At 50.6% G+C, this 24,876-nt stretch overlaps 1 protein-coding gene across 3 annotated transcripts in view; it reads right to left on the reverse strand.

Moving 5' to 3' along the window:
* Positions 1 to 24,876, reverse strand: part of GSN (gelsolin) — a 51,695-nt gene that overhangs the window by 6,349 nt on the left and 20,470 nt on the right. Inside the window, exons 3-13 of one of the 3 annotated variants that reach the window (XM_039866722.1) lie at positions 18,978 to 19,048; positions 17,447 to 17,651; positions 16,555 to 16,709; positions 11,896 to 12,057; positions 10,191 to 10,340; positions 8,941 to 9,030; positions 6,618 to 6,750; positions 5,231 to 5,319; positions 4,887 to 5,102; positions 2,908 to 3,041; positions 719 to 809 (exon numbers count right to left, since the gene is read on the reverse strand). In XM_039866722.1, coding sequence (XP_039722656.1) covers positions 719 to 809; positions 2,908 to 3,041; positions 4,887 to 5,102; positions 5,231 to 5,319; positions 6,618 to 6,750; positions 8,941 to 9,030; positions 10,191 to 10,340; positions 11,896 to 12,057; positions 16,555 to 16,709; positions 17,447 to 17,651; positions 18,978 to 19,001 — 1,449 coding nt within the window. In that variant the 5' untranslated portion in view covers positions 19,002 to 19,048. Of the gene's footprint in view, positions 1 to 718; positions 810 to 2,907; positions 3,042 to 4,886; positions 5,103 to 5,230; positions 5,320 to 6,617; positions 6,751 to 8,940; positions 9,031 to 10,190; positions 10,341 to 11,895; positions 12,058 to 16,554; positions 16,710 to 17,446; positions 17,652 to 18,977; positions 19,049 to 19,098; positions 19,251 to 24,876 lie in introns of all 3 variants that reach the window. The other 2 variants (XM_039866721.1, XM_039866725.1) reach the window with 2 other exon arrangements.

Here is a 24,876-nt window from a genome sequence, read left to right on the forward strand (position 1 = left end):
TACCAATGCCCCCTGCCACCTCAGGGCCTTTGCATATACTTTTCCATCTGCCTGGACCGTGCTTTCCCTCACTCTTGGCCTGGCCAATCCCTACTCATCCATTAGTTCCTTCCTTGGGGGAAGGAGGCTTCTCTAATCCAATTAGAGCTTTCCTGGGATCTATGTCCTTATACTTAACAAGCACATATAAGGAGCCTATATGGGCCTGACATGGCTTTAAATGCTACAAATGTTAACTCTTCATCTGCACAGCACTCCTGTCAGATAGGTGCTGTTGTTTTCCCCAGTTTGAAAACACAGAGGCATAGAGGCTAAGTGATCTGTCTGAGGTTGTCCACATGTGAAGACAGCATTCAAACCTCAGCAGGCCGCCTCCGTGTCCATCTGGACTGTTCTGCCATGCTGCCTCGGCCACTTCTCGCCCACCGCATCTTATCATTCTGACTCGCTGCGCACATCACAGTGTGTGATGGTGCACCCATTTGTGTGCGTGTCTGTTGAATGTCTTTCTCTTCCATGACCGTAAGCCCCAACAGGGTAGGGGTGGGTCTGCGTGTTCACGGCTACAGACTACAGACACATGTGAGCCCTCATAAATGCTTGTTGGATGGATGGATAGATAGATGGATGGGTGAATGGATGGACAGTCAGACAGATGAGTGAAGAGATGGACAAGGCCCAGGGTATATGACCCAGAGGGGCAGAGGTCAGGGCTCACCTGGACAGGGGTACCTCCCAGCTCCTCATCCAGCTGGGCAGTCAGGATGGCAGATGCAGCAACCTCATCCTGGGTGGACTGGGCGCCCTGCCTGAAAGAGGAAGTGATACTCAGCACCGGAATTCACAACAGAAGCCCGGGTCTCTCCTCCGCCCTGGGCCTGAGAAATCCACAAATCTCCAGGTTGCAAGTAATGAAACTGAGCTACAGAGAGCCATGGATTCTCTGAAAAACAACCACAGCCAAGAACCAAACCAACGTGCCATATCCCCAGTTCAGCATCTGGCCTTGTTATAGAGAACCGAGTACAACCAGTGGACTTCCTTCTCCTGAATGTGCCTCCCGGGGGCCCGGCTGGCTCATGTCAGTCTGGGCAGCCACAAGAGAAGGTGCTCTGAGACTCAAGCCCGAGATGCAGAAAGGTGGCCAGGCCATTTTCCAGTGTGGAAAGGCAGGTCAGGGGTCATGTAACATGTGCAACATGAGGGCACTGGTTGGAAAAGACATCAGGCAATTTAGCCTCACGTGGACACAAGCAGAGAGGTCTGCGTGGATGTCCACCTAAAGGCCAATGGTGACAGCTCTAAGAGGGGAGATTTGGGAGAGGAATGGTTTTCTGCCCACCACTTCCTGTACTGTCTAAATTCCCGTAACCAATGTGTGTTATCTGTATAAGCAAATGAAATGTGACAAATCTATGTGCTCGTGCAGCTAATTAAGAAAGACTGAGGAACTGTCACAGATTAGATTAGACGTGGTTAAATGCCACTAAGGAGATGTGATGACTAAATGCCATGTGGGATCCTGGATTAGATCCTAAACCAGAAAAAGAATATTAGTGGGAAAACTGGTGAAATTCAAGTAACATCTATAGATTTGTAAGTAATATTGTGTCAGTATTAATTTCCTGATTTTGATAATCCTACTATAGTTCAGTTAGATATGAACATAGAGGCAGTTGTGTAATGGTTATATTGGAACTGCCTGTACTATTTTTCAACTTCTCAGAAGTCTAAAGTTATTTCAAAATGAAAACTTAAAAAAAGAAGAAATCTAACAATCACCAAAAAGTTTGAGATTGCGAAGTAAGAACAATACAAACTAAAAATGGACTGAGATACCATTTTATAAACTACAAGGCTGACAAACATCCAAAATTTGGGTGAGACAGTCCACCAATGAGGCTGCTGAGAAGCAGACACTCTCACTCGTTGTTGCAAATGGCTACAAACCGTATCTAGGGAAATTGGGTGCTATAGATCAAAATGACAAGTGCATTTACTCTTTGACCCAGCAGTCCCAGTTCTGGGAACTTACTCTACAGATATAGCGCTACACATTTAAAATGACGTTTATTTAAGGTTCCTAACCACAGTGATGCTTGTAACAGCAGAGGACTGGAATCAGCCCAAGTAGGCACCAGCAGGGCATCTGTTAAACAAATGACAGGTCAGTCACAGTGTGGAATATTATGGAGCTGTGATAAAAAAAGGAGCAAGGACGCTGTGTGCTGACACAGATTGAGCTCCCGGAAGCGTAAGTGAGAAAAGCAAAGTGCGGGACAACATACAAAGCGTGCTATCTTTTTTGCAAGGAAGGATGAGAACCAGGAATATGGGGCCATGTTTGCTTATGTTTGCATAAAGAATCACTGGAAGGATATACGAGAAACTAAGATAAGCGATTGCTCATGGAGAGGTGGGGTTGGAGAGCAGGGTGGAGAGGGATGGGAAGAGTACAAGATATCTCAATAGATGCCTTACTATTCTGTTTTTATCCTTTAATTACATGAATGTGTTCTCTATTTTTAAAGAATTGAAGACTTTTAATTAGAAAGCGTGAGGATAAACACCTGTGTATACAGTACTTTGAGTGGAACTGTGAGAGAGATTTTCTGCTTGTCTGTTTCTCCCTATTGCATCTGTATTCACCACATCTCCTACAACGGACATATAATGTTTTTATAAGAATAGTTCAAAAGTCCTTTCAGTAAGACAAGTGCCGTTGCCCTGTCTGGGCAGAGGACTGCCCCGCCTCAGGCCCTCACACCCTTGCAGAGAGCACCTTCCGCCTCTAAAGCTTACTTCCCAACCTGTGCTGCCATGCTCAGGCCCAACCAGTGATCCCCACGCTCCCCCCCACCCCCTGAGCTCCCCCTTCCCCCGCAGCACGTGGCCCCAGACCCTCACCAGTTGTAGATGATCTGCCCCTGACGGCTGCCGTGACGGTAGTTGTACAGGATGATGTAGCTGTCACCACCGTAGAACTGCCCGTATGTGGCGGGGTTCACCGGCACTTTGTTGGATCCTTCGACTCTCCAGATCTGCGGGAGCAAAGCCCGGCTCAACACAGGTTCGACATGGGTTCAGCACTGTGCGGCAGCCCCGCCCTGTAGCCCGCACCACCCCCCACTCCCCAACCATGCCGGCTCAGAAACCACCTCGTGGGTCCACAATGGGACAAGCTTCTTATAGGTGACTCTGCCTGGGCTCAGACGGAAGTTAAATCACAGAGCCGCCAGGATTCAGACCCCGGTGTCCTGCTCTGGATCCTTGTACGGCACCCTTGCCCCACGCCCCCGCTTCCTCCTCGGAGGGATCAGCACACGGACAGTGGCTGCATGGTGCTATATAGAATCTGCTTTTAGCGAGCATAACCCAGTGAGGGCTGAGGGCACAAATCAACAGACAACTGGGATCCAAATCAGCTTCCACTCCCTTAGAGGTTGTGTGACCTGGGACAACTTGCTAAAGCTCTATGAACCTTAGTGTCCTCATCTGAAAAATGGGAATAATAAGAGTAACTACCTCGAAAGGTTGCTGCGAAGATCGAGTGAGTTTATTCATGAAAGTCTAGCACAGAGCTTGGCACACGGTGACAGCTCTGTAGGTGGTAACTACTCTTATTATTAGAATTATTATTGTTGTTATTACTAATATTACCATTATCGGTCTCATTTTTGAATTGTCTGGACTTGAACAATCACCTCCAGAGGCAGGGCCATTACTAAGTAACCTCAGAATGACCTCTGCTGGCAGATCTCTGCAGAGCTAGTGACACGATTGTCCCAGATGGCCATGAGGTCCTATAGCGCCACCTGGTGGTGCTGAGGAGACATAGAGCCCTGTAAGTTCCGGGAAACAGATGCCCAGAATCTCTGGACCTTGAAAATTCTTGAAGGTGATAGAATGGAATTAAATCCCATTTTAGAGATGAGGAAAGTAAGGCTCAAAGAGATAAAGTAACTCATGCAAGGCCATACAGCCAAGCTGCCAAGCTCTTTCCACACTGCCCTACCCTGGACATTTTTACTACATCCTCCCCTTCCACACAAGTAATGACTGAATAAATGAAAATAATACCAATGACAAACGATAGTAAATAAAAACGAACCCTTTTACTATTTCTATCATGTGGAATGAAATCAACGTTTGCCTGAAGTAGATTCTATCTCATAAACATCTCTGAACCCCATCCCCCTCTTCTCCATCTTCCCTGTGACCTTCCTCGTCTCAAGGTCATCTTCTCTCTCCTGAGCTATTATAACAATCTCCTCATGGGGTCTCCACCTTTATTTTCCTGCCTCATCCATTTTCACAGAGAGGTTCGAAGGCACACAACCAAGCCTGTCACATTTCTGCTTTTAAAGACAAAAACCCTCACTAGCAATCACAACTTACAGGATCAAGGCCACACCCTCAGACACGTATCAAGGCCCCTTCCTGAGGATGTTCTCAGTGCCAGGCTCCCAGCCCAGCTTCCTGCCTGGAAGGCCCACTCTTCCTCTCTGGCAGCAAATTCCTACTCATACACTGAGGCCCAACCAAAGTATCCCTAGCTCTGTGAAGACTGCCCTGACCACCCTGCTCTCACTGTCCTTCCTCTATCCCCATAATTCCTCTGCTCACCTCCCATCTTCCAGTGACCATGCGGGTCGGAGCAATCAGCTACAGGCAGGCAGGTTCTGAGACACCTGGCAGGCAGTAGGTATTTAGAATACATTGGTTGTAAAAGTTAAGACAAAAGAATCTCCTTCACCAGAACTGTGGTCAAAACCTCATAGGAAAAAGTCCTTGGGAAAGCAGGAGGCCATGCTTGGGCCAGAGGTGCCTGGGAGGAAGCCACGGAGGGGCCTGGTGTCACACGCGCACCCCAGCCCCCTCAGTACCTGTTTCTGGCCTCTGCCATCATCATCCATGCCGTGCTGGGCGGCCATGGAAATGGAGGTGTGTAGAGTGGCAGCGTCAAAAGGCACTCTCTCCACATTGGCGATGTGACTGGAGAGGTAGGCCAAGCCTGGGCCATCCGTCTGGTCTGGGTCCCGCCAGTTCTTGAAGAATTGCTTGAACAGAGGGGTCTCACCGCCCTCAGGAAGGATGGAGACCTGGGAAGGGAGGGCGAAGAGCAGGATGTGGCTGGGCCCAGGTCCCCCTGAGGACAGACACCGCCAACAGGGGTCCTCAGGGGAGCCTCAGACACCCAGTCCACACTCCTACCTGGCTCCAGACTCACCTGGGTCTGCTTGGGGTACTGCATCTTGTTGATGAAGTCGGAGGCCGTTTTGAGGGCAGCCTTCCTCTCCTCCACGTTGGCCTGCTTGCCTACCGGCAGATGGAGGGTGAGAGGCCCGTGGTCAGTGCTGCGCCCTAACGTCCAATGGTCCAGGGAAAGCAGCAGCCAAATCTCCCCCCTTATTCTTCTTAAACTATGGACAGCCAAGGCCAGACACCCCCCAGAGCTGACCACTCCTAGGGCCCCTGTGGTCCAGCGGGGAGTCCTGGCTGATGACAGCAACCACAGCGACTATTGTGGACAATTTACTGAGCACGTGCTTTGTGCTCAGAAACACGCATAGATTTTTTCATTTAATCCACATAATGACTCTATGTGATAAAGATCATTATTTTCTTGTCCTCATTTCCATATAAGGAAATCAGTGTCTTGGAGAAGTTAAGTGACTTGACCAAGGCCACTCAGCAAGTGGGAAAGCTGTGTGTGCCCCATGGACTCTGAAGCCTACACATCACCTACTTGGGTTCCCTCCTCGCCCCTAGACCATCTGTCCATGGTGGGGGGCTCCTCCCACTCCAGTCTGAAGTTTGTCCCAACCCTGAGAGCATTCCTATACCTGGACAGTTCCTAGCCAACGAATGCCAGCCCTTGGTCCCCAGATATCTCATGGCCAAGACTGAGGAGCCAAGATGACAGTAATAATAATAACCAAGAGCATTCAGTCTCTCCGTCCCTCTCTGCCATCCTCTGTGCACCCACTGCCACCCACTGCCTCGCTCCCTTTCTGTCTTCTTCCTCAGGACTAGTCAGAGAGCATCCGAGGAGGATGCAATGCATCCACTCAGAAACATCTGGGCCAATGTTTTCCAGTAAGCTCGCATAATCGGTACCCAAGACAGTCCACAAAGAGCTCCATGGGCCCCTGGCACAGCCTTTCTCAAACAGAAACCAGGTCACCTTCATGAAAAGCCCCAACATATATATTAGCAAGTTGAAGGCTCTTACAAGTCCTGCAGTAAACAAACCTAGGAACATAATTTAATCCAGTGTTGCCCATAAACTTATTTGACCGCAAAGCTATATGTATGTTTTTTAAACATATTTTTTACATGATGCCAATTAAGCTCTCCGAGAACTGCTGTTATAACATATTTGGGAAACACTGGTTTTAGCCCAAATAGGAGATCGGAGACCCAGAGAGGAAAGTAAAGAACCAAAGATCCTCACACACTCAGTCAACTGCAAAGCCAAGGCTTCAGCTCGAGACTTCTCATGTCCATTCAGGAGTCAGCCACACACTCTACCTTCCCTCGTGAGCTGAGTGTCTGCAAGGCTGTGGGAGCTCCCACCCAAGGTCCTGTTAGAACCCTCCCCCAGACTCCAGTACCTTTCCAGACAAAGATTTTCCCATCTTTGCCATGGTCCAGGATGAAGCAGTCCTCTGACCTCAAGGCCCCCTGGGCGAAGGGGTTCTCATCAGCCACAAGTGAGACTGACATGGCGCCCACACTGTTGGAGACCTAAGGGGACGAGGGAGAGGGAGTCCAGGCTGTGAGTGACTTCCACCACCTCGGCCTGCCCAGAGGGCACTCCTGAGCCAACACACGGTTCCGCTACCCCAAACGACCCTACAGAGTAACACCTGGACTTGCTCCCTCATGCTTTGAGACACGTTCAGGTTTTCATTTCCTTTTCTGCTTTGTCACAGCCACATCTGTGACCTACACACAGGTGTAACATGGAAACTGCACAAGGAAAAGGAAGGGGGATAAAATGCGGGAATGTGGGTTGCAGAGGAGAATCGTATAGCTGGCTGAAAAGGTAGCCAATCTCATCAGCAGAAATAGATAGATAGATGATAGATAGATAAATGTAAAAGATCTAAATGTGATGTGGTTTCTTGGATTGGATTCTGGAATGAAAAATTGGGGAAATCTGTATAAAGTCTGTAGTTTAGTTAACAGCCTTGAACCAATGTTTATTTCTTAGTTTTGACAAATGTACCTGGTTAAGATGTTCGGGAAAAGCTGGATGAGTGTACTATCTGCACTTTTTCTGCAAACCTAAACATTATTCCAAATTAAAAAGTACATCAAATTTTTAAACGAGTGTACTATATTAATCGAAATTCAAAAGACTGACAACAGCCGGTGTGGACGAGGCTCTGGGTAAACTGGCACTTTCAGCCCCCGGAGAGGGTAATTTGGAAGGCCTTCTAGAATGCAGCTGAGTATAATGTCAGCACGCTGAATAACGAGTGCTCTGCCCTTACTGAGTACTTGCTACGTGTCAACACTGTTCTAAGCTTTTCATATAATTCACAACTTATATAATTATATCTATAATATCATCCTTGCAACGACCCTGTGATAGTTCTACCACTATCCCCATGTTATTCACAAGGACACCAAGGCACAGAGAGGTTAAATAACTGCACGCCTGGAAAATACCAGTCTTGGGATTCGAACCTAGGCAGCTTGACTCCAGAACCAGTATTTTCAATCACTGATTCACTATTCAGCTTGTGACCGACCCGGCAATCCGTGTCTGGGAATTCGCCCTAACGTCGTACTTGGCGCAAGCGCAGAGAGGGACTGTTTGCAATCGGAAGAGGTGGAAACGTCCTCTAATATCCATCAGTCAGGGGTCTGCCGAAATTCTCTGTTCGTAACATAGAATACTATATTGCTGTTACAAGGGCCAAGCGGACCTCTAGTGTAGAAAGATATTCTTGACTATGTCGAGTGGAAAAAAGAAGGCCATAGAACAGCACGAATAATTTGGATCCATTTATATCAAACAGAGATGGAAAAGTATATAATTAGACGCAGAAAGATGTAATCTGGATGTTCTTGCACCAAAATGGGAACCATGTAACCATGGTAACCCATGGAGAAGGGGGGAGGAGGAGGGGCTGATTTTCTTTTAATTGAGTATTGTTACTTTTGTAATTGAGACATTTTTAAAATAGTACTGGTTATCTTAAACCAATGAGACTGCACTGACTTTTCTTTTTACAGTCTTGAGTATTGCTCGCTATTTTATTTTTACAATGAACATGTATTACTTTATCAGAATAAAAATCACTAATGTGGTTTTTCTTTGTGGATGATGCAAATGCGCACCCACTTTGTCGTTATTTTACCATAAATAAGCCTAACGGCCAACATGAGTGTCTCGGCTAGGCAGCGCCTTCTCCCAGGGCCCAGTCACGAGGCAAGAGCTCCTTAGCTCAAGATCAGCCTCGATTCAGTTTTAAAAATCACAAGTAAGAAACTATAAATAAAGTCATTAACCATAATCCACCCTCCCCGCCCCCCCATGCACCCATTTCTGTAGTAATTCCCCAAGGATTTTCCTGAAACAGCTTCCTATCAGTTTTCTCTGCGGACTCGCAGAAATCCTGCAAAGCAGCCTCACTGCCTTTTTCTCCACTTTACGCTCTAGGAAACTGAGCTCCAGAGAGAGGACGTGAGCTGCCAAGACCCCACAGGCGAACGTGACACAGATTCGTCTGCAGTCAAGGGCTTTCTCTTACTCTCGGTGCAGGAGGCAAAGAAAGGAGGGGGGTGTTCCCTGGGGACATGCGGAAGCCAAGCCCCCGCCCCACACTTCACAGGCACACTTTGCTCAAAGCAGTGGAGCTCAGGAAGACTGGGCCCCCTGCCTCCCTGTTCTGACCCCAGGGGATAGCGCAGGTCGAGACTCACCTTGTAGAGCTTGGCCAGCTTGCGGTTGGCTGCATCCTCCTTGACTGTGTCATCAGTACCCGCAGGCAGAGTGGGCTTGGGGCCCAGCACCTGCAGAGATGGAGAGATGGAAGAAAGGGTACTCATGAGCTTCCAGCAGCCTCCTCCCCCAGAAAGGGGCCTGGGCTCCAGAGAGCCCCCTCCCAGGCAGGCAAGGACCACACAGGCATCCTTGGCGACCTTCCAGTTAGGGAAAGGCGTCCTACGTCTCTTCACATGCCTCCTGCATTCGGAGCGCAATCAGATCGGCCTGTCAAGTCCCTTCCTCCCTGTTGCCCTGTCCCCAAGAGTTCCAAGAGAACCCCCTGATCCTCTGCCTCTAGGACAGTCCTTCAGATATTCACTCTTCCATTTCTTCCCAAGTTTTCTAAGAGTAACTACAGCTACTGAACACCTTCCAGCACATTCCCGAAGGGCTCTCGTGTGATGCTCGTACCCACGCTAGGAGGCACAGATCATCGCTCTCATTTTACGGAAGAGGAAACTGCAGTCCAGAGAGATGAAGGGACTTGTCCACACAGCTATGAGGTGGCCAAGTCAGAATCTGAATCCAGATCCCTGAGACTTCAGAGCCTCGTTTCTCTCCTCCATTCTAGGCTACCTCCAGCCTCCACAGGCTGGCCACCGCCCCGCCCTAACCACAGGTAGTGTCCAGGCTCCTCCCCTAAATAGTCACCTTCTTTTCTTCCTAAAAACCGGAACTCAACACCCCCAGACAAGCGGAAGCCAAGTGGCATGGAGCAGAGCTCACGGTTTCCCCTTTTTCCTAGTGAACTTTGCCTCCACAAAGCCAAGGGGCCGGCAGACACATCACACAGTTGACGAAATGGGCCATAAGATACCAGGAATGGTCAGAAGAGGAAAGGGGGATTGAGCCTTGGTTGTGTATTTCTGACCTGGCTCCAGCATCAGGCCGGCCCTCAGAGAGGCTGAGACCCTCCTCCTTCAGCCCCTTTGGAGGGCCTGGCCCTCCCAGCCAGAGCATGTGGCTCACGACCCCCCAGCAAAGACCAGGTCCTGGATGCCACCTCTCGGGGGAGTCTGGGAGTTGCTGGAGAAGCTGTACCTCCCCACTTCCTAGAGAGCTCCAGTTTGGTAGAAAAACAAATTCACCTCAAAGTTGCCTACGAATGGAAGAAAGTAAAGAACATCCTGTCCCAGTGTTTCCCTCTACTCCCACCCCTGCACTCCTGGGCGGTGGCCATCAGTACCTGGAGCATCGCCTCAGGCTCGCTGCCCTCCTCGATCACGTGCACTCGGGCCCGGCCACTCCGCTCGTTGTCCCGGATGCCCTTGGACACCTGTGTAGCCTTCAGCCTCTCAAATCGGTTGCTGTTGGAGCCACACCACTGGTAGATGTCCTGTAAGACAGGGACCCCATGTAAGGCAGTGCCCAGTAACAAGGTCAAGAGACTGTGGGGTGTGCGTGGGCTCACCTAGTTCTCTGCTTGCCCAGGTGAGGACTGTGGGGTGTGCACATGTGCACATCCAAGCACAACAGGTATGATCCATGTGCACCAGGCTATGGGCGTGCATGGCTCGGGGTGTGTGTTTTTCACAGGTATAACTACACAGAGACTGTATAAAAATATTTGCCTACTGGTAGAAGCAGAAATTGGTACAACCACTTTGGAAAACCATCTGGCCATAGCTACTAAAGCTCAGTCTATCAATATCCTATGAGCCAGCAATCTCTCTCCTAGGAATATACCTAATGGAAGCGCATCCAGATGTCCACCAAAGACTTGGGCAAGAACACTCCGAGAAGCACCACGTATGATGCCCCAAAATAGAAACTACTCCAAAGTGCCCACCAACAATAGAAAGGATTAGTAAATTGTGACATACCCAGCCGATCAAATCTTATGTAGCAAGGAGAATGAACAATCTACAACTAAATGCAACAATATGGATGGACCTCAGAAATGGAATGTGGAGCACAAGTCAAACATAAAAAAGAAGGTTCCGTGTCCATGAAACGGGCAGTGCTGTTCAGAGTGTTCGGGATGCTGGTTCCCCTTGGGTGTTAAGGGGCTGAAAGAGGACAGGCAGGGCCTTCCTGGGACTGGCGATGTTCTGTTCCTTGAGCCAGGTGTTGGTTACACAGGTGTGTTTACTTTGTGAAATCCAGACAGCTGTGCACTCAGGATTCACACACTCTTCTGTGTACCTTTAACACTTTAATAAAAGCTTACACTAAATAAGTGTGTGCCTATATTTGCATGGACATTACATCCCATGTAGCTATGAGGCTGGGGCGGAATGTCCGGCCCCATCCATTTGCAGGTATGAGTGCGTGTAGATTTGCAAGACATGGGTACAAAGCATCACACATCTGTAATGTGGGCCTGGGTAAGTGCATCCCACACACATGGCCATATACAAGTGTTAATGTGCAACTCCATGTGTGACACATACATACGTGGGTCCTTGAACAACATGCTCGTCTACATGTGTAAGGATTCACTGTGGTGCCATGTCTTGTCTAGTAGACAAGAGCCTACAGTTTTTGCACAAGCCTGCCATGTATTTACACGTGAGTAAATATGTAAAAAAGGTACAGCAGATGTATATATGAACACAAGATGTCAGGGAGTCTGTCCATCAATCAAAGTCCGAGAACTCTATGCGTGAGGTCTGTAGACTTGTATGTGACAGGCTTGAGTCTACACACATGGGAGTCTACGTGTGCCAGGCACATTTGTACCTGAGTCTTTGCACATTTGTACCTGAGTCTTTGCAGGTGTGCCTGACTCACGCATAGAGCATGTGTGTGCATGGGGGCTGCTATTCCTGTGGCTTGCCCTGTCCATGTCTTCGCATGTGTTAACATCGGTGTGTCTACCGCCCCAGAGTCAGGCCTGGCCAGGCCAGGAGCACCTCAGTGGCCCTGGGAAAAGTCGCAGCAGGACTCACATTGCCCAGGTCCAGGATGAAGCAGTCGCCATTGTTGAAGCTGTCCCAAGACACGGGCACCTCAGTGGCACGGACCACACGCCGCCCTTTGACCTGCAAGAGTCTCTGCACTGCCACCTCATTAGGTACCACGTGCTTGAATCCTGATGCCACGCCTCCTTTCTGTTGGGTCAAGGAGACTACGTCAGATTGGGAGAGATGGTCCAGGGAAGCAGATACAGGAGAAAGAATAGGGTTGAGTTGAAGGAAATTCCAGCCTGTAGACCCGTGGCCTCCCAGCAGATTCCGCCCACTGCACCTTGTGCCACCCCTTAGAATCTCATACTCCACTAAGACCTCTGGGGCACTTTTCCCGGATCAAAAAGCTGCAAATGTTCCTTTCTCAAAACCAGCATGTCCCAAGGGATGTTACAAAGAACCCTAGTCCTCAAGACATTCTGCAAGGAAGGGGTTCCGTGGTCATGGAGGCAGAAGGGCTTCCGCTAAGGCCAGAAATGCAACCACCCCATCCAGGCCCCTCTTTGCTGCCTCATTTGGCAGAGCGAAGCCAAGTCTGACTCTCACTGCGCAGACTCCGTGTGGGCAAGGGGCAAAGGAAGCGAGTTTTAATTGGGCTCTTATTATGTCAACACACAGTAAGCAATATGGAAGTGTTTGTGAAATGATAATGCCCACTGGGCTGATTTTGCATCTTCTACGAGGTAGGTGTCTTTATTCCCATTTTACAGACGAGGAAAGTGGGCTCCAGAAGTAAAGGGACTTGCCCGAGATCTCATGGCTAGTAAGTGCTGGAGCTAGGATTCAAAACCAGGTGTGACGGAATCTATAGGTTCTTCCCCCAACATCAGGTTTTCTCAGAGAAAAGGTCACTAGGGTCATCCAGGATGGGAAGCAGAAACAAGCCACTGTTCAGAGCAAAGTCTTTCAAATAGAAATGTGATCTGTTCAGAGCAAAGTCTTTCAAATAGAAATGGAGCACCCCCTGGTGGTCTGTCTTTATACCAGCATGAGGCCTTTCAAGAGCACACCCTTGGGCTCAGCCGGGCTGCCAAGGTGTTCACAGAGCCTTTCCTTCTGCCTGCTGCAAGGCCCTTCTGCTGGGCAGTAGGTGAGGAAGGGAAGCTGGGGGAGAAGATGAAACATCCTGCCATCAACTGGTAACGACTGCAAAGAATGCCACTCACTAAGTCCTTGCCAGGGGCCGAGGCACCTGCCTTGTGGATATGCAATGTGGTCTTCACGACAAGCCCTAAGGTGAGGACTCTCACTACTCCACTTTACAGGAAAGGAAACTTATATGCAAAGACGGTAAGCCCCATACCCAGGGTCCCAGCTGGCTGGTGGCAGCGCTGGGTTTTACCCCTGAGTTTGCCCTTCCAGGGACCCGGCCGTGCCCAAGTTTGCCAGTCCAGGAACTGCTGAGTGTCTGTGTACTTGACCTGGGGACTTCATTCAACTGGAGGTAAAGAGACAGTGGATCTGAAAAGTTGACCATTTTCCATGGATTCCTCAGAGATGAGGAATGGGGAGATGAAGAGAAAGATCCTTAATTTCTTTTTATAAAGGATCTCTAAAGTATTTTGTTTGTTCAAGCATACCTTTTTTATAAAAAGAAACATTTTTAAAAAGAGTTGTTTTATGTCACAAATCTTTATGTCACAAATTCCAACAAATTCTCTGTATGTGAATTTATAAAATACTTGATTTCTAATGATCCACCAGCATGTATTTCCTGATTAATTAGCTCCTCTAATCAAGACAATTAGACTTGAAAAGACTAGTTAACCAAAAAATAAAAGCAAGATCTTAGAAGACATTAGAATCTCCAAGCTCAGAGGGCAGGATTTTTTGAAATTTTTACCATTCTTTACTATTTGTATTATAATAGGCTTTGTTTCTTTCGGCTTTGTTGTTGCTTTGTACGGTCTGATCGTTAGGTGGGCAGAGATCGGCATCAAATTATTTGAACAAAATTCAATAAGATAAACTGTTTTAAAAGACACTTTCCAAATTAAAGTGATAATATATATGTATAATAAATTCTATATCAATATGAATATACATATCTATATGTTCATATACATATAGATATGTATATATATATATATATATAAATTATCTACCATTTGGGGTACATCCCCAAGAGTAGAATCATGGGGGCTTTTACTTTCTAAAACCTATATTTCTATAACATTTGACATTTCACAATCAACATGTATCACTCTAGTAGTCAGAAGAAGGAAAAAAAACTAAAGATGTATGTTTTTTAAATGTTTGACTTTTTATTAAAAAAACACACACAGTGATTGGGGCTGGTCCCCTCTACCCTCTAAACCCAGAGTTCCTTGTCTAAGAAATGGGAATGAGGACAGGAAGGGTGCAAAGAATTCAGTGAGTTTCCTAAAGTGTTCCCTGGGGCCAGGGGCTTCTAGGACTCAGCTCGGCCTAGAGTATTTGAACAAAGGATTCAAGTAACCCAGCCCCAAGGGGTCTCTAGGGTTCTGTGTGAGAGTCAAGAAGAAGGAAAAATCAACAGATTCTGAAAAGTGCAATAACTTTTAAAAGGATTTGGTGGTTGCAAAACAAGATGAGCCAGGCTCTGTGGTAGCCTTTTCCAGTAGCTCCTGTCCCCTCCCTGCCCCTTCTCACACCCAAGGACAGAACTGGCTCTGAGGTGCAGGCTTTCACAGGAACAAGTCTTGCATAACAAGCTCTGCTCCTTAGGGATCTATAATTGATGAGGATACCAGACCAAGAACCTTGGGCTGGGCCTGCCGAGTGCGGGGGCAGCTGGAGGACTTGTAGAAGGTGGAAAACAGGACCTGCCTCGGACCTCACATTTCCACCAGGAGCCCAGGTCTTTCAGGACTGAAGTCCCAAATACAGGCCTGACTGGGAACCTGACCCCTGGAGCATTCTTCAGAGTATGGCTCAAGACCGCCCTGGAAAAATCCCCAGAGGGTGGGGGAGGCTTGTTAAACATGCAGATTCCTAGGCTCTATCTGAGCTAAGATCAGAGACCAGGGGTCTTTGAAATGGCCACTCTGAACCAGCTCCGCGCTAGCCCTTCACACCCAGATTTGAATCCCAGCTCCACCACTTTCCAGCTGTATAAGGTGCTTAACTTGTCCACATGGCAACAATCAGCAGGCACAATTGTTATATAATTGATAAATGTTTGCTGAATGAATAACGAATGGGGAGTATGTGAAAGCACACACCCACAAGCACACAACTGGCCCAAAGCCTCACAGCGGTAAGAGGGGTGGCCTTAGGACCGGAATCTCAATCTCTCCAGCTCCTGGTCAAGTGTTCTTTTCATTTCCTGCGCTAGGAGCTGCAAAAAGACCTAATCCTTCTTCAGCTCAGGGGTCTGGGTCTCAATCCTCTCACTTCTTCTTCAAGGTACCAAGGCCCTAGAAGGAGCTATATGAAGAAGGTAGAGCTGGACAGCTCAGCAGGAGCTGTGAGCATGGGTGAACTGACAGACAGGGGGCGCTGGTAGGCTCCAGGGAATCCAGCCCAGCTCTGCCCAGCCCAGGGCTGAAGCTCTGTTCTCAGGATACACCCTCCCCTTTGCTGTCTCAGTCTAGCTAGCTCATTCCCATCATCCAATTCCCTGTGCCTCACCTGAGCATACAGGGGCATCTCCCTGTTGACACAGAGGACCCTGAGGCCCGGAGAGGCACAATAACTTCCATAAGGTCACACAAAACATCAGCAGCACAGACTTGAGAAGCAGGTTGGTACAGTGGAAAGAATGCTGGGAGTCAGGAGATCGGGGTTCTGGTTCCAGCTCCGGCACTGACCTGCTGTGTAACCCTGGGCCAGTTGCTTAGCCTCTCTGTGCCTCAATTTCCCCTCCAACCCTTAAAATAAGAGCTTTGGACTCTGACATTAGGGTCCATCTGGCTATCAAAGCATGTGGTCCCCTCCTTATCCTGACCAAAGAGAAGCCCAGCTTTGCAAAACTACAGCGTTTCCTGAGTCCTTCTAAGGTGCCAAGCCCTGTGCAAGGTATTTCCCAGCTACACCTTCACCAAATCCTCTCCCCAGGCCTGAAAGACAGGTGCAACTTGCTCTCATGTAACTGGAGAGCAAAGAGAGGTTCAGGGAGGCCAAGTGGCTTGCCAGAAGTCACACAACATATTAGGGCACAAACTCTCAGGGCTCCTAGATTGGCTTTGCTCAGCCCCACCTGGCTAGGGGCTGGAGGAAAGATCTGTGTTGGCTCAGACTCTTCAGAGTTCAAGCTTAAGAGGGACTGATTCTAATGACAGAAAGAAGGATGTAATCAAGGATGTCCTTTCAAATACCTAACATGGGGTCCTCTGTTGGCAGGGTCTAAGAACAAAGGAGTGCAGAAACAGATCTAGGCCAAAGCCCCAGGCAAGTGAGGGGCCCACCCGTGGTTCACCCCATGCTGCTGGGGCTAAGAAGACAACCCTGTGAAGTGATGGGGAATTTTCTCCTCTTCATCTTATGGAAGAGAGGCTCAGAGGGAGTGATTTGTGCTAGCTAGAAAGGGTCTAGGATTCAAACCCAGGGCTGGCCAACTCCACAGGCTGAGCTCTGACCTGTCTGCCAACATTACCCCACAAGGCTGAAAGATGAATGAGTCCTGCCATTGGTGCATCAGTCCCTGCACCCGGGACCAACCTTGTATTTGATGCCAGACTTGAAGTAGCCCAGGAAGGTGGCCGACTCGAAGCCCTGGACCTCACGGTGCTGTACGGCCCGACCGTTCAGGTAGTCGTCCAGCTGCACGGTGAAGATCGCGGCTGCTCCGCTCTCATCCTGGCTACACTCGTTGCCTAGGGGACGTCAGAGAAGCATTAGCCTGGCTTCCAGAGAGCAGCCCCAGCCTCCCATGGAGGAGTCCAGAGCCCCCAGCACCGCACCGGCCTGGCTGTGGAAGGAGGCAAACCCCTGCCTTCTGTGCACCTCGGTTAATCTATCTGTATGACGGGGAGGTGGGGGCTGGACTCCATGGTCTCTCAGAGTCCTCCCGGCTCTGACGCCTTCCCCTACCCTCGCCTCTCTTACTCGTTCCTCTGCACTCACTCTCAGCCCTCCTGAGCGTGAAGTCAGGCCTGGGAGCATTGGCCCAATTCACAGGTTAGGAAACCGAGGCTCAGTGACAGGGCAGGACCCACAGAGTCACACAGAACTGTGGCGGGGGCTGCAGGCTCCCGATTCTGAAGGGTAAACTGGGGCACGGCTGCCGCTGGGAAACCAGGGAGCTGTGGAGTAGATCCAGTGTCCCCAAGTCACCCCCAGTTCTGAATGTCACACTAACTAGTTTAACCATCACAACACCCCAGTGAGGTGGTGTGGCGCTACCAACACGTCTGCTTCACAGAGGACCTGAGCGACTTGCCAAAAGGCAGAAGTGCGCTCTGAACTCAGGCAAGCTGGCTCTAGAGTCTGGGAACACGGACCACTAGCCAAGTGCCTGGCACAGACTCGATGTTCAGTAGTCACTCAGCTCCCTTGGGTGCTGCCTGGGGACCCTAGCTCTGAGGTCTGCGCTTTATGGGGCTGGCCTCACCCAGCCAGTAGTGGAGGTCGTACTGCAGGTTCCCATTCCTCAGCTGCACCGTCTTCAGGACGACATAGGCGTCACCCGTGAAGAAGTCTCCATAAAGGTTGCGGGGCACGGGCACCAGGTCGAACTTCTCCACACGCCAGATCTGCAGGCCAGGCTCCTTCCCTGCCTTGAGGAACTCAGGGTGTTCCACCACCATGCTGCCGGGCTGGAAGAGACGGGGCGCAGCCTGAGCGGGCGCCGGAGCCCTCATGGGGAGAGACCCCGGGGCACGAGGGAGGGTGGTTTCCAGCACCAAGAGCATCCCACTTGAGCCTCTGACTCTCCCACCCCCAAAGCGAGTCTAGCCCCTCGTATGACCCCTGTCTTGATGAGTGAGCAAACAGGGCAGAGTTTAGGCTCCAAACCCTGTCCTTGGCAAGCGTCTGTCTCTCCTACTCAGCTCTCCGGTGATGGGGGTACAGACGGCCCTAAGTCCCTTCTCCCTAAGTCCCTTCTGAGTGTCGATCGGATGGAACTGCCAAGGCACAGAGGAGTGAAATGACTCTGCCAAGGACCCAGGAATTGCCCCAAGCTCCAAGAACACGAGTTCTGGAGCCATGGGGAGATCCCCTCCGCATGTTAAATGGTAAATGTGGGGGTCCCCAGGGGCTCAGCATGTTCTCTTCCAGCATTCTCAGTGGCCCTTAGAACTAGAAGGGTCCTCAGAGAGCTCGTCATCCAACCCCATTCTGCAGATAGGGAAACCGAGGCCCAAATTGGGGAGGGCACTGGCCCAGGGTCACACAGCCTGTTTGCTTTTGCTCTTTGGAAATGGGAAGGCTTCCCTTGCCCCATCCGTACCCCCATCACATCCCCAAGGAAGGCCTAAATTACTGAGCCCAAGTGGCCTCCTGAGCTGTCTGCCTCCTCCCTCCTGCCCCCCAACGCCCCACCCCCAAATTCCATTTCCTGGAAAAGGCAGAGGATGCAGCCGGGGTCTGTAGGAGCCTGTTGGAGATGAGGTAGTCGAGGGTGGGGGAAAGGCCATCAGACATGCACAGGGGCTAGAGATGGAGTAGCGTGGGACGGTTAGCCTGGGGCCAAAGGGCAGACATCAGCAGGCACAGGTCACCTGGCCGGAGGACAGACCTGGTGGAGGAAACCAGACGGGGAGAACTCAGGCAGAGGGATGGAAAAACACAAAAGGAAAACAGGAGAGAAGAGGAGAAACCAGACAGGGCAGAGGAGATGTCAGAGAGGGGAGAAGAAAATCATAGTGATGACGAGAAGCAAGGGAGGTGAGATCAGACAAAAAGAGGGAACATACTGGAGAGGGAGAGAGAAATCGGACGAGAAAGAGGAATCCGAAATGGAAGAAATCAGAAGAGGGAAAGGAGAAATCAGGCGGCAGGAATGGGTCAGAAATCAGAAGGCAGCGAGGGAAAAGAAATCCCGCCAAGGTGAGGTTAGCCTCTAGGGAAGAGAAACAGCCAGGTCCCCGAGGCTCCCACCCCCATCCACAGGAGCCCCGGAGGCAGCAAGAGATACTTACAAAGCAACAAAACAGTTTTTCCATTCTAGACCTGAATTACTCCCCTTTTCCTAGCGCTGTATCTGCAAGAACTTACAATAGAGAGTTACTCCGGGAGCCCCCAGTTCCCCTGGGCACTCACCCGTGCCTGGGACACCCGCCCCTGGGACGCTGGTGTCTGGGCCGCCTCCCGCGACGCGGTGGCCGTGCTGGCCGGTGGCGACAGCACGCACAGAGCCAGGACAAGCATGCCGAGCAGCACGGGCGTGGAGCGGTGCAGAGTCATGGCGGCGACTGCGGCAGAGGACCCAGTCGGCAGCTGCAGCCTCCGGGTCGCCAACTTTAAGTAGTCGCCCGCCCATCCCGTCGAAGCCGGGACCGCCCATCTGGGAGGGCTTGGGGCAGGGCTGGGCCCCAGCAGGCCCAGAAGGGGCGGGAATCTGGCCCGAACTTTGGAGACATCGGGGTTCCCACCAGGACCGACACGACTGTGTGTGGCCACCCCTTCACCCCAGCTCCTGGCGGAGACCAAGTATAGGGCCTGGGTTACAGCAGGCGCTAACTTGGTGCACGTTAAATGGGCGAAGTCGCGAATGACAGGGAGCCCAGCTCAGCCTCCTGTGTGCACCAGGCAAAACCCCTCCCCACTCTGCACCTAACATCTCCAGCTTTTAGTGAAGGCTCGACACGCCTCATAGCAGTCTTTGCAGTGGGTACATTAACAGGCCCATTCTACAGAGAGGAAAACTGCGTGCAGAATAGTTAAGCCACCTGCACACCACGAGGACATGGTATGGCCAAGATTTGAACTCAGACAGTCTGGGTGGCACAGCTAGGGGCAGACTGGACCCCTGAGCAAATAGGACTTAGGGAGGGGCCTGCAGACCCACCAACTCCTGAGATGGCAGGTTCTACTTTACTCAAGACTGCCCTTCTTTCCTTCTTTTTAAAAAGTTTTTATTTTTAAAAAGCTTATTTTTCAAAGCTTAAATTCACATGTTCGTACAAAGTTGTTCCCTCCCAACCCCACTTACTTATCCCCGGGGATAAGGAACTGATGATTTCAATGTTTATCTTCATGTCTTAAATAGCAAGCCCTGTCGCTTCTTATAGTTTTGGGTTTTGTTTTTGTTTTGTTGTTTTGTTATTTTGTTTTGTTTTCAGTTCTGGGTCCGATCTGTTGGCTCCCCCGGGGAAAGACAAGGCTTTAAGTCTTTTCCCCATTCCCAGAAGTGCCATTCAGACCCCCCTAGTCTCACCAATCTCCCTTCCCTCCCCTCGACCCTGCCGGACCCGGCTCATCTATTTCCTAGTTCTCTCTGTATCTCAGATCCCCTCCTCTCCCAACGGCCTGGTGCGACACGGTAGAGGGAATCGGGGAGGCAGAGACCCAGTTTTGACTCCCACCTCTAAGGTGTGTAAGTTACTTTCCTTTTCTGTACCTCAGTCTCCTCATCTACGAAATGGGCACAGCAGTTGCTGAGGATTAGATCAGTCTGTGCGTGTGGAAATGGCCTGGCCTACAACCCGGTAAAGGAGAGTTCTCCACCCCCTTCCCCACAGCGACAGTCACTCGTCCCAGCTCCTCCGAGAGCCTAGCTTCTATCGAACCAGCCTTACATTTGTGTAAGGCCCTTCACCCTCCACAACTTTCTTCTACTTCAGGGGACAAATGAAGGGCTAAGGAACCACGCACACACAGAGATGATTCAGATTGCAGGAATTACAGGAAGACTTCATGGAGAAAGGAACTTGTGACCACAGCGTTGAAGAACAGGGAGGAGGGAAATTAAGAAGAAAAGGCATTTTCAGGGAGGGAACGGCATGGGCGAAGGGCAAGCCAACACGAGCCACGTGCAGCAAATAACGAGGGGTCCATCTGAAACACAGGGAGCGAGAGGAGATGAGGCTGGAGAGGGTGGCAGGAATCACACTGAAGAGTGAACTTTATCTCGGCATCTGCGGGGGGCCACAGAGAGGTGCCAGAGTTCTCAAGGGTATGCGTCTAGGCCTGGGCCTGCGGAGCCCAGCTCAGGCCTAAATTCAAAGTGCTCTTCTCTCTCCCAAGGCATCTGGAGAATTATAAAAACTCCACAGTTATCATACGCTCTGATGGAAATATAAACCAGCTTCACCTCTCTGGATAGCAATTTCATTGTCCAAATTCAAAACACACAATGCAACAACGGATCCACTTCCTTCAGAATTATTTACAAAGGAACACAAAAACATATGTGCAAGGATGTTCACTGAAGCTTTGTTTGAAGAAAACTGGAAAGGACCCAAGTGTCCTGGTTAAATAAATTACGGAGCTGCCATACAATGGACCACTCTGAAGCTGTGAAAACAGAATGAGCCAGATCTGACTGTGCCTGGCACATAGTAGGCACTCAATCAGCCCAGAGAGAGAGATCTGCCTCGGGGGCAAAAAAGCAATAAATTAATACTAACGACCTTTGCTGCTCCTATCTTTTTTTTTTTTAATAAGGAGTGTCTGTTTTTGTATACATCCTTAAAAAGTCAAGCAGGACAAACAGCAAACTGTTAATGTGGCTTGCTTGAAAAGGATCAAAGAGGAGAATTTCCCTCTCAAACACTGCCTGGCTGCCTGAGGCTGCAGTGAGCCCTAGATCACTGTAGTCAGCAGGAGGAAACACTTCAGGGTGATGAAAACGTTCCAACCCTGGATCATGGTGATGATTAATTACATAACCTAAACATTTGCTAAAAATCAGCATGCTGTACACTTACAATGGGTGAATGGTTATAGTATGTAAATTGTACCTGAATACACTTACTTAAAAAAAAAGCTTGCTGTAGGGTTTGAAACCATTTGCAAGTATGTATCGAATGTAATTGTTTTTTAATCAAACACGGATCTAGAAATAATATCTTTTAAAAATAGAGAGCGATGGCTGCTCAATGGACAATGGATAAATAGGAAGAAGAAATTCCCTTGTCATCCCAGCCCCCAGAGTGAACCTGAGCTGGCAACCGGCCCAGCTGAGCAGCTCCTTCTTGGAAGAGTGTGGCCCTGACCTCCCCGGTTGGTGATTAACAGAGGGCCATTGTGGCTTGGCCTTGGGCCGCAGGGTCTGTTGACTAGCCCAGTGCCCCTGGCCTTCAGGTTAATGATCAGAAAGGCCCAGCAGCTTTGCCTGCTGCCGCCCTGGAGCCCGGGCCCTTGGCACTAGAGGTGGTGAATGGGCCCTGGCCCTCACCCTTGCAGAGCCCATAGCCAGGAAACTCTCACTGCAGGGCAGTGATGTGTGCAGCCTGCGATGGGGCAACGTGGTCTTATGCTGCTCCCCGCCTGGAAGAGGGTGTATGAGTTCAGGAGAGGGGGAGGATCTGGGTGCAACAGAAGGATCCCTGGATGGAAAGGAAGATGCCCCAGTGCTAGGCCTGGCTCTAACACTGACGACCTGGGTGATTTGGGGCAAGTCACTGCCCCTTTCTGGGCCTGAGGGTCTCCACTGCAGAAGATGGGGTAGGTCCCTCTGCTGTCCCCAGCTCCGGCATTCCCAGATACTTTCCCACAAGGTTCCTATCTGTACAATGGCACTGGACCAGGTCACTTCTCCAGGTCCTTCTGAATCTGACTGTCCGGGGCCCGTGACCTGCAGGAGGCGGCATTGCCACCCCCAGTGGTAGCATGCCAACTCTCCCCTGGGCCCAGACATCTCTGGGAGAAAAGAGGGAGGGAAGGAGAAGGAGGTCCAAGACTAAGTCTCCTCATAGTGACCAGGGGAAACAGGCATTAAAGTTCCCACTTTATAGATGGGGAAACTGAGGCCCAGGGAAGTTCGTCCCTTGCTCAGGGTCACTCGGCTGGAAAGAGGCATTGCTGAGATTCAAACACAAGTGTGGCTGGCTCCAGTCCCCGAGATCTGTCTGGGGAGATCAAACGGGGCCCCCTGGTGCCATCTGGCCTGGGCAGGGAGCAACAGTGTGCTTTCCAGGTAAAGGGTTGCAGTTGCTAAGCCAGTCAAGCCCAAGCCACGTCAAGTAGAAGGAGTCTCTGGGGCAACCGACCCCACCACACCTCCCGGGCTGGAGGAGGGGGCTGCACCGGGAAAGCCCTCCAGCCCTCCACACACCTGCATGAGCACTCAGGATGAAGACGTGTCCTAGGAAGACCCCTAGGCTATGGCCACTGAGTGGAAGACGGACTGTGACACTCTGCCACGCGTAGGCACGCAGGTCAGGCATGGTTTATATGACTTGGGAGGCAGCCTGGCTCTGCTACCACTCACCTTGTGAGCACGTCCCTGTCCCTGCCCTTCTCTGATCTTGGGAGTTCCTGGCTCCTGCCTAGTGCCACGCACAGAGTAGGCAGCTTTTCAGTGTCTGCCACAGTAAGGAGCTGTACAGCCCATGTCTCCGCTCTATAGTTGCACCCAGGACCCCCACAACCAGCTCCGACCCTGCCCCCTCTGTGACCTTAGGCTAGTCTCCGTGTCTCTCTGGGCCTCCCAGGGCAGCTCCCAGAGACTGGACAAGGCAGCCTCACCCTCCGCCCCTGGCCACAATGTACAAAATGCCTTGGCTGGCCTAGAAGACCCCGCCCTGTTCTTTTCTCTTCACCCCAAACACTGTTGTTCTTGATTTCCCAGCAGCCGGCCACTCCTGGGAAGCCCTCTCCGGAGCTAGTTTGCTTTCTGGCTCACTGCTGTTCTCTGGGTCCTCCTGGGAACACCCTCCCCTCTGGCCCAGGATTTTGCTAACTGGGACAATGGTCAGTAAACAGAGAAGCAAGTTACAAAACGCAGTGAAGCTGGAAAGGCCTGCAGGAAGGTCTGGAGAGCCCTGTGGACTTGAAAGAACACATATTTTAGAATTTGGGTGGCTCTGTTTCTCGATCAGAGCCTCGGTTTCCTTGTCTATAAATTGGGGAGAATGATGCCTAGCAGCGAGGAGGCCCAAGGCCTGACACACAGTAGGAGCTCCTCAAAAGTTAGCACCCTTCTTCATGAATTGTCTTTTTTTTTTTTTTTTTTTGCAGCGGCCCTCGTTCAGCAGTAATGGGGCAGGAGAAAGGTCACAGACTGCACAGGGAGATTCCTGAGTTCGGGTCTGGGCTGTGTCACCTGGATCAAGTTACTTTACCTCTCGGGGACTTGGGTCGTTCATTTGTAAAGAGGGATAGTGGTGCCCAGTTGCAGAGCAACTGGGAGCCCTGGGGTGAGACCGTTGGAATGCACTGCAGAGGAGAACTCGTTTACAGCGATGTTCTTTCGTCCATCCTCTCTTTGTAGATGGTGACACCAAGAACAGGAGTATGACTTCCCAGAGTCACATAGCAGGTCTTTGGCAGAGCAGACCTAGAACCCAGGTTTCTTGGCGGCCAGGCCAGAGCCGAGGCCTGTCTCCATGACATGACAGGGCTCCCCTGTAAGGGCCAGCTGGATCTCTGCATTGGCCTAGTCAATCCTGGGTGTGGACAGCTGCTGGGGAGACAGCCAGTGGGGCGTGGCTGAAACCACCTTCAGGAGGCCAACTATCCCAGGGACCGAAGCCACTGGCCCTTTCCCAGCTTTTGGAGGCAACCCCACCTAGTGCTGAGAGCCAGGACAGGACATTCAGAGGGGGCCAAGCCCTGCCACTTCCTGACCCCGTGCCCTGGAAGCAGCCAGATTTGACCATGGTTGCAAGCCCAGCGCCCTGCCTGCCAGGGCCTACTTCACAGCCTGTCTCCCCTTCCCTGGGGAAGGAGCTGGTCCTGGGAAGCTTGGTGGGCCAGCATCTGGGCTGCAAATAGCTGCAAACAACAGTACCCTAGCCCCCCTTGGCACCCCGCAGCCCACCGATACAGAAGCCTAGGCATAAACAAATCAGCAGCAAGACGGAGAGGCCTAACTAAAAGTGCTGTGGCCGCAGGATCAGCAGAAAGACAGGTCTCCAGTTGCAAACCTCCCGT

The sequence above is a fragment of the Pteropus medius genome, unplaced genomic scaffold (assembly GCF_902729225.1).
Source record: "Pteropus medius unplaced genomic scaffold, Ma_sr-lr_union100, whole genome shotgun sequence".
Taxonomy (NCBI): Eukaryota; Metazoa; Chordata; class Mammalia; order Chiroptera; family Pteropodidae; genus Pteropus; species Pteropus medius.